The following is a 16,842-nucleotide window of genomic DNA, read 5'->3' as shown; positions in this document are numbered from 1 at the left end:
AGAAAAGAAAGAAAGAAACTGACCAAACATTAAGTATCTCTAGGATTTTATTTTTCCATTTTCCCTATAGACTAGCTGCTTTTTGTAATTTCATCTGCTAGAGACATTTGTTAAAAACACTAATTTGAAAAGATCATGTCCAAGATATTTTACTAGCACCAGCGCCTTTGATTGGGCACTGCACAGCTCCAGTAGATGCTGTTTGTATGGACTAAAATGGGAATGGAGCCTCCTGAAGATACATAGTATGGTGGGCCTATGGTACTTTCAAAGGCTGTTTCCACGCTCCCCAAGTATCTACCAGTTTGACACACTAGAAGAAAACAAACACTATTCTGGCCAGATAAAGTGTCAATAAGGCCACCAGCTAGATTAGATCAGATTCTCCTGCTCTGTTCCCTCTTTTGAAGATACCTCAGCAATCACCCCATCCACTCCTTCCATGCAACTGATGAGAGAGACCCACAATAGCAAGGGCAAGTCACTGGTATCACGAGGCACTGATGGCAAAGGCAGGAGAGGTGCTAAGAGACCCGAGGTTCTTCTCCAAACATTAACCATACCACCATGAGTTCTTATCTGTTCATCAGTGTGTCCATCCTGAAGCAGATAAAAATCGTCCTGCATTTATTAGATCTTAAATAAAAACTAAGCCTCATCCCATGGTGAAGGTCAAAAACTAGTAGCCAGAAGGCCAAATTTGGTGTGCAAATATCTTTACTTTGGCCTGGAGTGTTTTTAAAATCTGGACTTAAGGGGTCAGCATTTAAAAACCACACTTCGGGCTTCACCAGAAAAAAAATCACAGCATCCAGCCACACTGAATGTGCTTCCCATAAGGTACTGGTGCACTGGAACTGCCTTTAGGTAGGGAATGCATTTTCCAGTTAATACCATCCCTTCTAACCAGGGATATTTTTCAGCCCCAACTCACTTCACCACTCACATTTCTCCTGCCTGCCTCCTTGTATGCATTTGAATTAACGTAATCTCATTCATAAGGGCTCTTAAGTTGGCCCAAATGTCAGAAATTACAATGATGCAGAATTGAGCTCACCATAAAGAATAGTTTCCCTAGAGTAAGCCGCTCTGGAAGTGATTTGTACACTACAGGTGTACAAGCTTCTTCTGCAGAAACTCTCTTTAACAGGAAGTTTGCAGAAGGGATTTTAAGTCCCAGATGGTGAGTGGAGAGGAACTAGCTACATGCCTGAATTTCTCAGAGCCTGTGATCTTGGACAGCTTTCCCAACTCCCACCATCTTCCCATGTTGCCTCATTTGTTGTGCAGAAAGCATCTGGTTCTCGAATTCTCTGGCTGGCCTCCTTAGGCAAATTATTAGGAAACCATATCTGTGAGCATCAGACTTAGCAGGCATACTACTAGCAACCTCCCTGAGCTCCAGAGTACACTACCAGATTTCCCCTGCTCCAGCTCTAAGCAGCTCCAGATGCAGTTGGGCATGCATTTCCTGCCACCTGCTGGTTCCAATAAGAATAGCAAGCCTTTTACCAGTCATTCCTAGGGAATTTTTCTCCCAGGCACAATATGAAATTGATAATCCTCTAGCTAGATGGGGCCTTCAATCCAAACCTCTACTCCTCCTATTCCCATGTTTAACAGATGAGAAAGGCAAAGAATAATTCACCCACAGCAGCATAAAAAGTTAATTTGGTGCTTCCCCCTACCTAACTAGGTCCCAGTTTAAAATAAAAAATAAAAATAAAACAACACCCCAGCTCCAGGGAGATTTTCATTGAAATGCAAGAGTCAGACTTAGACCCCCTTCTAAGTACTAGGTCCAGCAATTTGGCTGGCTCTCCCCAACTCCTCTCCTTGGCCCTGGCATTGAATCTTCTACTGTTGCCCTATTCATAGACAAGTACTTACTGAGCACCTGTTTGCCAGGCACTGTATGTAGCACATCCTCTTCCTCCTCACTTTTGCAATGAAGATGTTGGACAAGATTCATTCATTTTCCAAGCATTTCTTGAGCATTTACCATATGTCTCAAACCCTTCTGGTGCTAAAAATACAACTCCATTTAAACAAACAAAAAAAAAAAAAAAAGGACACTAAAGCTGGTGGAGATATGCAAGCGAACATCATTTGCTCAACAAACATATACCAAGTTTTGAGCTTATGAACCAGGGACTATGTTCATGTTCAGTGTTGAGAGTGCAGTGAACATGACAGACTTTGCATGGAGCTTAAAATCTAGTAAGAGACAGACGCTAATCAAGAAATTACCATACAATGTGATGAGAGCTTTAAAAAAAAGATAGAGATATGTACAGAGAGCTTATGGCGCACACAGCAGGAACGGCTAGCCTATACTTGGGAGCTCAGAGAAGGCTTCTGAGGAAGAATTAGGTGAAAGAGGAGTTGGAGACAAGAGATGGGGTTGAGAGTGTGTTCTAGGCAGGGAGAACAACTTGCACAAAGGCCCAGAGTTCAAGAAAAGAACCATGACATTTTCAAATATAAGGAAATATTTCAGTGACTAAAGCATAGAACATCAGATAGAAATGGCACAAGATGAGACTGGAAAAGCAGGCAGGGTCCAGGTTCTAAGGCCTTGTTTATCATGTTCAGGATTTTAATTAACCTGAAGTCAGTGGCATTAAAAGGTTCTAAGCAAAAGATGACCAAGATCTGTGTTATAACGACTCAGATGGGTTGGGTGGTGGGGGCAGATTGGAGGCTGTTGCAATGGTGGGCTGGACACAGTGGCTCACACCTGTAATCCCAGAACTTTGCGAAGCCGAGGCAGGAAGATCTCTTGAGTCCAGGAGTTCAAGACCAGACTGGGCAACATAGCGAGACCCCAATCTCTACAAACAAAATAAAACAAAACAAACAAACCAGAAGGTGGCCTATCCTACAGGAGAGATGGAGAGGCACCAGTGAAACCTATACTGAGTTTCTTGTTCTCTGTTGGCCCGGTCCTGCACAGGAACAAGCAGAAGATGGTGTTCCTTTCCTAAAAGCGTTATCTAGGTGGGCAATGTGAGCTGATAAAACCTCCCAATGCCAACATTGAATCAATAGCTCAGTTGAGATCAAAACATTAGACTCTCAATTCCTCCTCAGAGCTCACATGCAAAGATAACAAAGCTGGACATGAGGAGAGCAGACAATAGTGCCTCCATGATTCAGACCAGGGCAAGACCACCATGACCTGGGAAAGGGATGAACTAGAAGGATCAGGGCAGCAGGCATTTTGGTAGTGAGCATAAGGAAGGGACGTGAGAAGGCACAAGAGAAAATGTACAAACAAACCTGGAGGGCTGCAAAGTATCTGGTGGGGGAGAAGGAAAGCCTGGAAAGGTAAGTTGGAGCCAAATGATGAAGGGTCTTGAATGAAAACTTAGTAAAAATCCAGAGGTCTGTCTGAAGTTACAACTGCCAGGGATGTGGGAACGTAGAGGCAGGAAGAAGCCGTGGCTTCCCTGGCTTGTAGAACGGAAGTGAGGCCCAGAGCTCCTGCTCCATCCTGGCCCATAGCCATCCCCCTTACTGCCCACTCCTGGGAGCTACTAACTGGGGAATGGGATGGGGAAGAGGGCAAGGAAGCAACAGAGGCAAAGCAGGGGATCTCTCCAAATTGTCCTCTGAATTTCTAACTAAAACCCAGTACAACCTTGAATATGTTCTCAATTATAACCTCTGATGGTCAAAAGAAACTTGTGGAGTAGTGGGGAGAATCTTGTCCCCCAGGTAGAAGAAAAAATGAAATAAAAATCCCTGAGACTCACAGAAGGAAATTACTTGCCTATGGTCATACAACCAGCAACTGATACAGCTGGGACTTGAACACAGGTCTCCAGACTCTAAACCACATTCCTATCCCCTGTTTTGCATCTGTTTCAGCAGGCAAGTGGCGCCCCTCTATAAGGCAGAACTCCCCAGCCAGCCAAAAAGCCTCCAGAAACCTAGAGTGATGCAGTCTGGAAAGCAGGGAGAACCAGATGGGCACGGTCTGGCCCCCAAGGGAGTGCCTTGCAGGGAGGGTGCCTAGCCCCTGTCTTATTTTAAGTAGAGCCCCATGTTGAATCTATTCCAGGAGGATGAAGCTGGAGAAGGCCGCTTTAACTTCTCTGCCTATGGGATGGGCCCAGCCTGTCTGCAGGCCAAGGATGGCATCTCAGTCAAGGGCGCCAACAACAATAACACCACCAACCCCCCTCCTGCACCATCTAAGTCCCCAGAGGAGATGCGAAAACTCTTCATCCAGAGGGCCAAGAAGATCGACAAAGTATCCCGCATTGGCTTCCCCATGGCCTTCCTCATTTTCAACATGTTCTACTGGATCATCTACAAGATTGTCCGTAGAGAGGATGTCCACAACCAGTGAAGGGTCTGAAAGGTTGGGGGAGGCTGGGAGAGGGGAACGTGGGAATAGCACAGGAATCTGAGAGACTAAGGAAGAGAAGGGGAAGAGAGGGAGGGGGCACACTTACACAACTCTCTCTGCAATATGTGCAATAGCAAAATGCAGTGATGCATGAATTTTACAATGTGGCACTATTTAACCTCGGGTGGGCTGTGGGCGGGGGGTCAGGAGGGACTTTTCTAATATAGGAACTGAGGGCTGGGAGGAAGGGAGGGGGTAAGGGCAGGGGGTGGGGGATTGGGGAAATAATAGCTTTCAAAAATCTCAGTCCATGGGCTGTGCAGTTTTCCTGTTGGGAAGGAGAGCGCAGTCTGCCCCAGAGCAGAAAGAAAGCAATGTAATATATGATATATATTCATGCTTAATATTAATGCAAAACCCGAAAAACAAAAGATTTGTTTCTTAACCTATCAGCCTAGTAACTGCTTAAATTTTTAAAGTCACAGAAGTAATGGACAATTTTTCCCAGAGTAGAAACAGTCACAAATAAGCTTGCTCTGGTGTATGTCCCACATCATACCCCTCCAAATGCCATACCTGTCTTCAAACTGACCCAGGCGGACACATGCCAAAAAGCCATTTTGCCTCTGCTTCAAGAGGGCTGTGTGGTATGGGAATGGGTAGTGGAAATGGGGACAGGTGGAGAGACGAGAAGGGAGTGACTAAGAGACGGACATTTCAGAGGCCAAGGACTGAGAATGTAGGTAACCCCAGCTCAACCCTCACACCTCAAGGCTGAGGACCACAATTGCCCCTCTCTGAGCCCTCTTGCTTCTGTGCTTCAACAACACCCCACTCACCCTCCACCAGCACCCAGAAATGGCCGATGTGGTTTTCTCATTATATTGCCAATATGCAATCTTTTTTATGGTTAAAAAAAGTAATAATCTTGAAAAATAATATGCAGATAGACTGAGTGTAAACAGGTACTTTTTTCAAATGACTATTTTTGGAGAGTCTCTTTGGAACTGCAACTGAGTGCATGTTTGGGAAGGTGGGGTCAGTGGTGTGAAACCCATTTATTATCTAGTGGTTCTACAGAGTAAAGTTTTAAGAGGTGAAAGGGCAGTGTTGAGTCTGCTGCCGATTAGGTATAAATAGGTGGAGAGAGATGGTAATGTGGTAATGTTTAGAAAATGTTTGTTATATTTTGACATATCATATATCATAATGTGCAAAGTTTGGGGGGCTGACCCCGTTATATTTTTGTAAGTCTGTTTTTTTCCTTTTAGGTGCTTTGTTTAACATTTAGGAAAGTTAGACAAGTATTTCTCTTTCCTTTTAATTCTGAAGTGCCAGAATTGTCCTGGGACAGCTAGGGCACTCCAGAAAAAAAGGACCAGGAGACGAATTTAGTTTGGGGGGTGGGGTGGGTGGGCATGGTCTTGCTGACAGAAATGGATATCACAGATGGGAGGTCTGTAAGGTAGAGACAGCAGGCCTCTGTCCAATGTCAACAGCACTATGCCTGAAATAATGGCACCATTGTCTGAAGCATTTTCCCTGCTTTGGCCCATGGCCAGAGTACTGGGGTTCCATTTCTTTCTTTGCACTTTAGTGTCTGAGCTTTGGATCAAAGGTGTACGTAGAATGTTGAGATAGCTGACAATCAGTTTGTAGTGAGGCCTGGCGTTTCACATGTGTCTTTTAAAAATCTCCAACTTGAGGCAGGATGGAGGAGGAGTGGTAAGCAGAGCAGAGACACTGGAAGCCTAATTTTTCCCTAAAGCACCTTCCCCTAAGGGATTTTCTCCCATTCCCGCAGCACAATAACTAATACAGGCCTAAAGTAGCAGGTCATGACAAAGACCTAAAGAGATTTACATAAGGAAAATGCACTATGCAGCCAAAAAAGGGTTTGGCTTTGAGGCTCGAATGGTAAAGGTGTTTACATCCAGGTCCAGGGAAAATAAATTATTGCCTTCCCTTCTCTTGGCCTGTGTAGACCAAAAAGCTAAACTGTATTACAGCTTCCTTGGATGATATGAGATAGAACCTGGAATCTATTTTTCTAAGAAATCTTGGGAGATGGGAGCCAAGTGGGTAGAGTCTCTCATCTAAAACCATCCTTTCCCCCATCACAAACATGTGTCCAACGGAGGAAAAGTTTAAAAGAGGGACTTGAACGACTATACTTCAAGATGAGAACATCAGTCTTCCAGCTGCTGTCAGCACCTTTCATTAGCACTACATTCTCAAGTGGTGCATGAGTCTCCGGAGAGGCCCTCTCACTAGCACTTTATTCACTTTATTTAGGGAAAATCATTTTTTAATCTAAAAAATTTAAAGAAGCCCTTCTTCCTACTTTACTCATTACTGGACTAAATTCAGAATGTCTGAAGTCTTAGTGAATCAGGCCAACAATCATGCTAGACCTCCAGCAGAAACTAAAGACAACGCCATTGTTCTAAGACATTCTGCCTCCACTCAAAACATAAATCTGCAGATTCCAAACCAGCCTCCTTATAAGTAGTGTCTGGAATCCATCTGAGAGAAATCACTGGGCCATTTGCCCAACCTCTGCTGGGTCCTTGAACTTCTGCCACCATATTCAGCTTGTGGGCCCACTGGGAACTGCCAGGTTAACAGTAGCCAACAAATAATTGAATCATCTCTTTGAGACACAGAGGAGGGAATGTCACTGAAATCTTCTCTCAGACTATTTCAAACTAGTGTCCCTTATGGAAAATCAACATGAGTGGAGTGACTATAGCAATGAAAAGAAACTGGATTTTAGTCCTGCCACTGTAATAGGCTGAGTGACCTTGGGGAAATGACTTGGCTTTAGTTTCTCTAAATACACAATGTGAAGAGTAGTATAGTATCTAAACTCCCTCTTAGCTCTAACTGCTCTATGACTCTGTGTTTAAGCTAGTCTACAGGAAATTCACACAACCAAAAATTTAATGTCACTTTGATTTCTAAACCCTCCAAGGTGGATGTGTGGATACATATGCACAAACACATGGACCCACACATTGTTGCCTTTCTTTGGAAAATTTGCAGATTTCTTTTTTCTTTGCCCCACTTGGCGAATGGTGGTGAGGAAAGGACATCAATCATTATAAAGTCAAAAATATCATCATGAATTAAGAATGGAAGCATATTCAAGGAAAAGACATTATCATCAATGTATAATGTAGTAAGGATTTAACAAATTACATGAATTTCATCCTTATGGAAAAATCAAACCAGATAAGCTAAGCCAATTACTTTAAGTGGCTCCAATGAACAGAGCAATACTTTCTTAATTTCCTCTTCAGTTTGAGCACAGGGGATACTATGCTTTGGGATTACAGATGCCAAGTGGTATGGTAGCCAAAAAACTGATTTAGGTACAATGAATGGTTTACCAGTTTTCAAACTCTTTGCTTATCTAGACCACACCAGTATTTATACATGGTGTGAGAACTGGACACTGGCATAGAGGATTGGTGATTTCACCCTCCAAAACTACAGCTAATCCTAGGAGCCAAATCTAGGAGGTACCAATTAAGCAGACCGAATTTCTGCTTAATTGATTCTCACTTGTTAGTTTATAATGTATCTCATTCATTTCAAGAACAGTCAAAATAAATGGCTAAGCTTTGACGCCCTCTAGTCCTTTCAAACATTCTTGGCTAAGACTCTAGGGAATGAACAAGACCAGGCATGAATAAAAAGGAAAAAAAAAATCTATGTCCGTGTATGTGGGTATGTAATATCTTGATTTTAACTCTATTTTTAGTTTGAGTCTAACAAACAAGAGGGTTGGTCATTTGACCCAAATTATTCCTTCTAAACTGTCAATAAATAAGAAATGAATCCCTCTCAAAAGCTCACCAATCTTTTTGATAGGCTATTTTGTTCATACTGGGGAGAAAAATAAATATGAGAGATGGTTCCTTTCCTTCAAAGTACACATCTTTATCAGCATCATAAAAAACAGATATGGTATTTTGTGAGGCTGCATTAGATTAGATTACAGAGTGGGCTTATGCCCCAGCTAAACTGATACCATCACTGATAATAGTCTTGTGTGAAAATTAGCTTCCTTAGTTAATTGCAACATACTAAAATGGAAGGGGTTATTATTATGTCTGTAGTAACTGCCTCCTTACTAGAAAAATCTGGCTAGCACAGGGCTTGGTGGTGGTACAATCTGTATCAGCTTTAGGACAGAAGTCAAGATCTAAGATTTGTAGCTGTTTCCTAGTCTGTCTGGAAGCCCAGTTAAGGAGCCATGAATACCACTCTAGAAAGCATCTTATTTATTCGACAAGCACCTTTTGCACTTTCTACCCACCCTCCACGCCTACTCTGAAAAGGCAGGCAAATCTTTGTGGGCTATGTTTCCTGGGTTGGCTAGGTGGCTTGCACTCTGAGGGGCTGGTAAGGTACGTTGAGAAGAGTGAATCAACCTCTACCCTTGATATATGGCATCATTCCTTCTTGAACCAACCAACCAAAAAATTCTCTGAACAGGCAATCAGACAGCATGTTTTTAAAAATATAATTTAGCTTCTTTTCTACCACTGAGCTCCTTCTCTCAGAAATCAACTCCAGAAATTTGAATTAAGAACGTTCCCTGGCTGGGTGAGGTGGCTCATGCCTGTAATCCCAGCACTTTGGGAGGCTGAGGTGGGCAGATTACCTGAGGTCAGGAGTTTGAGACCAGCCTGGCCAACATGGTAAAACCCTGTCTCTACTAAAAATACAAAAATTAGCCAGGTGTGGTGGCGGGTGCCTGTAATCCCAGCTATTTGAGAGGCTGAGGCAGGAGAATCACTTGAACCCAGGAGGCAGAGGTTGCAGTGAGCCGAGATCACACCATTGCACTCCAGGCTGGATGACAAGAGTGAGACTCCGTCTCCCCCCGCCAAAAAAAGAAAAAAACCCTCCCTATTTTCCTGCAGCTCTATGAAGCCAGAGACAAGTGCTAATCCTGACCAAAGGGAGGAGTAAAAGAAATATGACTTGTTTTAATTGAGCTGCCTTGCTCTTGACAACTACTTGTACCAGTGTAAGGGAAATCATGTATGTTGGCAAGGCTTTGGCCTTATCATATCCTGAAATCCCAATGCAGAGGGAGAACATCCTTGGATAAGTTGAAATCCCTGTAGAAATAAATAACTTAAAAAAAAAAATCCTGAAATGAAGCCCTCCTCAACCAAGCCCAGTATTAAGAGAATGAAACCAGTAACTTTTTTCTGATTGTCTTAGCTGAGGATCCCAGAATGTCAAAGAAAGACAAAGGTATCCTAGAAACATCTCACCCAGGCCGGAATAACCTACATCCACAAAGGCCCGTACTAGATGACGCCTCTACCAATTATCATCCTGTTGTTTCCTAAGGATTTCTCAAGCTGTAGACAGAAATGGCGGTAGATAGGTTTGCTCATACGTTGGTGCTATTTCATGCTGTTTTGATGGAGCTATGTGGTTATTTAAAGCAGTAATTAAGGTGCTTTGTCATTCATTACAGCAAAATGCGTTCCAAAGTAGAAACTGCCCAGTAATTTTTAATACTAAGGCTCCTTCAGCTAACAGACCATTACTTCTCCTTTGCTTTCCCCCTTCTCCTCCCACTGCCTCTCTTCTGTCAGCATCCCGTTTCATCAGTTTGTGCATCTTATTTTATGAAACCAAACTGTCAGAAGATGCGATTTATTTCCAAGGGAAGTAGGGATAGACTAGAATGGACATAGCAGCTCCTGTCTTATTTGCTTTAAGGCTGCAATTTTTGTTCATTCTCTTACCCATGCACTTTGAAATTTCATTGCTCTGCAGTTTCCACTGGAACATTAGGTCGAGAAGTCAAAATGTAGAGAATAGCAAACCAAAAATACACTCTTCAGAGAGCCCAGTGATGGAAATTATATTCTACATAAGGCCATTAACCAGCTACAAAGCAGTAGCAGCTAACTAACCTGGGGATAAAAGACCATCTGCTGGCTGCATACCGATTCCAAGCATAATGGGTCTCCCATTCCCACCTCCACCTGGCTCCACAATTCCCTGCATTGTCTTTTAACCTCCTCTTCTTCAGACTCAACTGTTTCCTTATGCAACTCCAGAAACCCAGTATCTTATTTAAACACACCTGCCATTTGAAGTAGACAGGTCAAGGAGAGGTAGGTCCTTCTTCTGGTATAACCTCAGGTTCATCATGGGAATACAGATATGCTGTTTCACTTTCTTGGCCTATTTACTCTCCTGTAAAAAGAGGGAGTTGCAGAAGATTCTTCAAAGCCAAACTGAATATTTTGATGGGTTGAAGAAAAGAGCTATACGGTGTGTTGTAAAAGATTTCATTGTATTTTAGTATCAGGCTTGGCACCCCATCCCAGGCCTTCTGGTGAGTAGGTAGGGAGACATTTAAAAAAAAAGAAGAGTGAGCTTTGGCCCTTGAAGAGATTATAATCTTAATCCTTTTCCTTGAAAGTCAAGGTATTTCACAGCACTGGATGACTTGCCTCTAAGACTAGCTTCTCACCTGAGAATCCCATCACACATCAGGACATTCCACTCTGGTGTTTTAGCATGTGTATCCTATGAAGGCTGTAACCCATTTCCCATGGCAGTTGTCTGAATTCTCTGCCAAAGCCTCTGCAAGAATCAGAAATCCATCAGAGCAGAACTTGTGAAATATCCTTAGAGAAATAACTCTAATGACTCCTCCCTGCTCCCCCTTCCCCCACCCCCAATTTAATCATAGAGAAAACTTCCAGCAAGATTTAACAATGTATTCCCTGTAGTTCCTGTTACTCTAAGTGCAGCTACAGCAGAAAACGTGGGACCATTCCAGACCACTGGAGGGTTTGTCTAAATTCATACCATTGACTAACTACAATAAAAATAAGCAATTTTATAGCAGATGTGACTGGAGTTGAGCCAGCTCTCTCCATATTCACCCTCAAACAAGACCTCACCCTGGAAATGTTTCTGAAATGCTTCTGCACTCCTATGGTTTCAACACTTCTTATAATCAGAAAACACTCTCTTTCTCAACAGGGACATTATGTATGCTTTATATCAATGGAATCCGAGAGACAATCCAAAGTCTCTTGGAGGATGAGACATTTGAGCTCAGATTCTAAACAAAAGGTTCTTTTCCATAGCATTTTACTATCTGGATTTATGTAATTGTGGTCTCACTCCAGCAGAGGAGTTTCTAATGGCTCTTTACTCCCACCTAAGCTCTGGCTGGACATGAAATAGGAAAATGAAATTACAAGGGAAGTGTGTCAACAGAGGTGCCCCTCTCCAAAAAAGTTAAGTAGATGCTCTTGCTTGTGTTCAAGTCCTTTTATCTGTGCAAACTAGCCAGATGAGTTCATTGGACAAGGCCTCCACGAGTGTGCTTCATAGAATCCACTTGGCCTCACCTGTCTCTTCAGTTGCATCTAGCTTGGTCTTTGGCATGACAGGACCATGAGCTACAGCAGTGATGTCAGGAATGTCTTAGCTACTGCTCTAAGGGCCAGCACAGTACCCCTTCTGGTCAGCTCTGGATGTTGTTCAGAAAAGTGGCACTCTTTGAATGGTCCTATTTAGTCCGGTTACATGTCTTTGGATGATTTTTTAAATGTTTCCTTAGCTGGGAGAAAGCATTTTAATCTTCTTTCAAACTTTAAGTTAGAATGGGCTCAGGAAGAACTAGAATATATTTTATTACATAAAACATCACACACATACATAATCTCCAGTTTTTCTATTCAGATTTTTAACTTCCCTATACCTGTCTACCTGCTATATATTAAATCTATTATGGCAAATCAGTATACCATGAAAGCAGGGCATCAGAATAAAAACACAGCCCCTTTTCTTACAATATAGGAGGGGATAATAAAAGCACCAATATCATTACTAAAGTGGGATGTAGTATGTAACAGGAGGAGGAGGGTGCCATGGAGAGGGCAAAAATTAAATCATGGAATGTGAGCAGTAACCTAAAGAATAGATGAGATTTCGACAGATGAGGACAAGATTCCAGGCAGAGGGAACAGTATGAGCGAAAATGTCGATGTTAAAAAAGAAACAGCACATTCCAGGTTATTATCCATTTGGATAAAGTGTAATCAATGGGAGACATGTTTGGGAAGACAGATTTAGAGTACATCGAAAGCTTAAAGGGTCAGGACTCATTAGTATAGCAGTTCTCAAAGACAAACCAATAGGGTGCTCCCTCACAAATAGAGCAGCTTTCTATCTTCTTTCCATTAGCTGACACCTTCAGCCCAGGTCAGATTTCCCTGTACTTATTTTGAGAGAACTTAACTTATCCTTTGTCTCAGAAGTAGAGTACCCACTAGAAATTCACATCTTCAAGAGTGTCAGTTTGAACCAGTAAGTACTAGGCATTTAGTTTGTCCTAGGTAGCCACCAGAAAGGGGATAGATAGGTATGGTAAAGTCATGGTTTTACTATGAGCTCACTACTCTATATTGATTCTGAAAAAGTTATTTCTATGAGTTGTTTATCAAGGCAATACTTAGTACAATGAAGGTATTTCTAAAGGAGAGCTTTTGATCCAAATTGTTACCTTTTATTGATCTAATGGAAATAGTAAACAGACCTGAGGAAAAACAGTCTAGCATGTCCTTTTTTACACCCTCAGTTGCATCTGAAATTACTTCTCCCAACGAGTATCTCTATTCAAAGCATGAAAATAGGTCCATAAAGAAAAAAGGTATACAGAAGGGAAAAGAAGCCAAATATGAGTAGAAAAAAAATAAAGACAAACATGTATTGACTGGTATTAAGTCACTGCTAGTATTAAGTCATTGCTAGTCCAAGTATGGAAAAGGAATAGTTTCTTTCACAAAAGTTTACATTTCTTAAGCAAATTCTTTAGAACGAACACTGGGGAAAAGAAAAGTTAGTATTACCTACCACAGTAAATTAAAGATTGCCTCAAATCTTTTTTAAAATTGGTGTTTACATATCAAATAAGCAGTTTGCTAAACTCAACTTTTTCCACATTAGATGTATTTCTACCTCATCTAAAAGCATACCATGCTCAACATGTCAATTTAGCCTGAATGGCATAGAAAAGGCTAAAAAATTGAGTTCCCACAAGGTACTTCAGAGCATTTTAAATTCATACCTCTGCATATTTTAGTGGTTCAATCTTCCAATACTTAAGCCATTATATTTTCGCCACTAACAACAGTTAAAATGATATAAGTAAATTAAATCCCAAACAGGTCCCACCTGCTTAGTATATTGAATGGATATGGACAAAATACCTACTCAATGTGATTTTTGTGCTTATTAAACAAAAGGTTAGTGCAATGTTTAAAAAAGAAAAAACAGCTTGAGTTCTACTTTCAAAACAAACATAGCAGGGACCTCAGTGGTCTCCAAGTATGTCTGACAAACTGGATAAAACACGTCTTCAACTGCTTTGGACTTGAAATGGACAAAGTGAACCACAAAATGACCAAAACAAAAACCTAATACTTTTAAGCCCTCTTGTTATTCCAAGACTGCCAAAGGCTATTCCACTCTCATTGTCTAGATCAGCATCACAGTAGACCTGTTGATTAAAAATCACCTTATCTAGAATTGATGCAAGTTACTGCAATGAATAACTTGTAGTACATTTAGGGTGAAGAGTGGCTGGTGCATGATTAGAATACTCAGTGACTGTTAACTTGGCAAGTGTTCAAACATACCACAGTGCTTCCATATCACAAATCACCTGGTCCTCTCTCCCAGGATAGGCCACTTACGGAGACCTCATTCTCAAACTTGACTGGCCTAGGGAAGCTATAGAAAGAGACCAAATTACCTTGCAGCCATAGCTGTGAACACACTGGAGCCACACTTGAAAACTGGCGATGAACAGGACAACAGAGAAATACCAATTCATTGCTAAGACAACATTAATGGCAAAGTTGTATTTAATTTAAAACATTCCAAAATGAGTTTATTACAAAATAAATGCACAGTCACTAGAGGAAGGGGTTATTTTATTTATACACTCGATCTTAGATTTAGCAACCTTTCATTTTGACTCAGGATTCATTGACTAACTTAAGATGGGCTAGTTTCTGCCAACAGGGCAAGAGTGTGCAATCTCAGTGTCCCACCCAACCTTGCCAAAGCAAATGACTTCTGCATTAATTGGAAGCCATCCCCAAAGGACTTGCCCTTCATGTTTTCCCCATTTTGCCCACTTAGATACTTGGACAAAAGATGTACCCTTTGTCTTAAAAGTTCCCTAGTTTGATGTTTAGGCAGAAGAGCAAATCCCAGGTTATTATTATTCTGCAAATAATTTTACATTTCCTTTATTCCAAAAATGTAGCTACCAACTTAAATGTATCATGACACACAAGGGGTAAAAGTTAGATACGAACTTCCAATAGCTAGGGCATGTTTCGTGAAACACTGTGGTTCATTAGTACATTATTCAAGAAGTTACCTTAACCCCAAAGAATCTAAGAAGGGCACTGTGTAATTCTTCAGGTCACAATGCCAGCATGACTGTGGAGTCTGTTACAGGTAAGACAACCACAAGTTACAATTCTGTGATTCCAAATACTTTGGGGATGTAGAAAATGTGCTTAGCTGGGCAGCATGAATTAGCTCAGCAACATAGTGCTATGATGGAAGAGGTTCAAGATGATTCATACTTTCACGCCAGACCAGAAGTCACAAGCCCACATAGCGGCAACTCTGACAGCTAGCCAAAGTAGAAGATATTTCTAAAAAGCAGCCTGGGGACATTTTAATTAATTGGCCTGGAAAATTAGGTCAGAATTACGAAGTTCCTCATCCTTATGAAGAAGAAAATGTGATAGTACGTCTTTTATATGGAAATTTCTTTGTATATATGTATAAACTTGGTATGGCCTTAATGCTGCAGTTAAGGATTTGTCTGGCTACCACCTTAAGCAGCGTGTTAAGCAATCGCTTCCTTAATGTAACATTTTTACTTCTTACTGGACACTCAACCTTGAACAACTAATTCCCTTTTGCCCCTTAATCTTCTCCCCTTTTTTTGCATGGAGTCATAAAAGTTATGGCAGTTATTTTTTTGCTTGTAAAAAAAAAAATCTATTTCTGCAGTTTGAAGATGGAATGTAAAATTTCTGTGAAACATGTATATAAAAGTATATTTATTGAACCATCCATATACACATATCCATGCTGATTCCAATGGAAACAAATTAAAGTTTTCTGAAATTTTCTGTGGTTAACTCATAATTATTACTATTTAACCAACTTTATATGCAAGAACTTCCAATTACCCCAGGGAGAAACCTATGTATGACCTGGAAAATATCTCACTTTAGACAAGATTTATGTCGAGAAATGAGAATTCATTTGTTCATTCAAGAAGTATTTATTGATAGGTGCTAGGCAAGATACAAAGATGACTCAGACACAGATCCTGCCCATAAGGAGCTTACAGTCTAATAGGGGAGAGAGAACACATACATGGGATACATGGTCAGAACTATGTTTCAGTAAGATGAATCTAACATTGTGTATAAAGTAGGCTGGAGTAAGAGGTTAAGTGAAGCTGAGAGACTACTGAAATTACATAGGTGAGGAAGAAAGACGTGAAAGACTTGAGGTAGAACTGACAGGACTTAGCTGAAGACTGGATGTGGGGAATAACAAAAATGGAAGCAGATGACTCAGACTTCAGCATGGATGATGTCATGAATTGAAAGAAGGAACAAGTTTTTGCAAAGAAATGAAAATTTCATGTAAAATTCTTGTGCATAGAAACAAACTGCCTGGGATATACTAGGCACAATCAGGAAGAAATGGCTAGTTACCCAGACCAATGGAAGCACCTCAAACTGGCCAGTGACTTCCTCCCCCTTCTATATCCATCCCCCCAAATTTCCCAACAATTTCCTCCACTGAAATGGTATAGTGCCTAAAATTTATTAAATTCAAGGTCTATCTCCAGACATGCCTCCCCCTTGAGAATGAAAACAGAAATATATTAAGTTATTCAACTCAGTAAGTTATCATCTAAAGACTCTAGTTATGAGTCACTGTACCTTCTGGTGGAATACAGAGATTAACTCCCTAGTCCTTGTCTTATAGGAGCTTACAGTCTAGTAAAGTAGTAAAACAGATAATGTAATTCTAATTCTAGATTGAAGGGGTAAGTTATGAACTATGAGAAAGACAAAGTGCTCTAGAACAGTTTCAGAAATGAAGGTTGGAACAGGACCTCAAACAAGAGGGAAAATGTGGAAAGTAGATGAGAATGGATTTGTTCCTCACTCCAAATTCTGGACAGATCAGCCCCCAAAAGGGGCTACTCCCCATTCCTGTTGAAATTTTTTCTTAGGAGAAAACATAACTCTTGTACTGATCTTTTAAAAAATTACTTACATGGCAAGAGATCAGAGGAAAGGGGGTAGTGTAGATCTCAGTGGACCTTCAGGGAAGAGAGAAGGCACTTGAAGCCAAGGAATTACAATGCCTGGTTT

General features: G+C 41.2%; 1 protein-coding gene across 2 annotated transcripts in view; it reads left to right on the top strand.

The window, feature by feature from the left end:
• The window catches only part of GLRA1 (glycine receptor alpha 1), a 108,804-nt gene extending 104,269 nt beyond the window's left edge, over positions 1-4,535 (top strand). Inside the window, exon 9 of one of the 2 annotated variants that reach the window (XM_002816106.4) lies at positions 4,067-4,535. In XM_002816106.4, coding sequence (XP_002816152.3) covers positions 4,067-4,357 — 291 coding nt within the window. In that variant the 3' untranslated portion in view covers positions 4,358-4,535. Of the gene's footprint in view, positions 1-4,042 lie in introns of both variants that reach the window. The other variant, XM_002816107.4, reaches the window with a different exon arrangement.
• The last annotated feature ends 12,307 nt before the right edge of the window (positions 4,536-16,842 follow it).

This window comes from Pongo abelii, chromosome 4 (assembly GCF_028885655.2).
Source record: "Pongo abelii isolate AG06213 chromosome 4, NHGRI_mPonAbe1-v2.0_pri, whole genome shotgun sequence".
Classification (NCBI taxonomy): Eukaryota; Metazoa; Chordata; class Mammalia; order Primates; family Hominidae; genus Pongo; species Pongo abelii.
The sequence above is the reverse complement of the archived record's forward strand: the minus strand, read 5'-3'. Positions and strand labels throughout refer to the sequence as shown.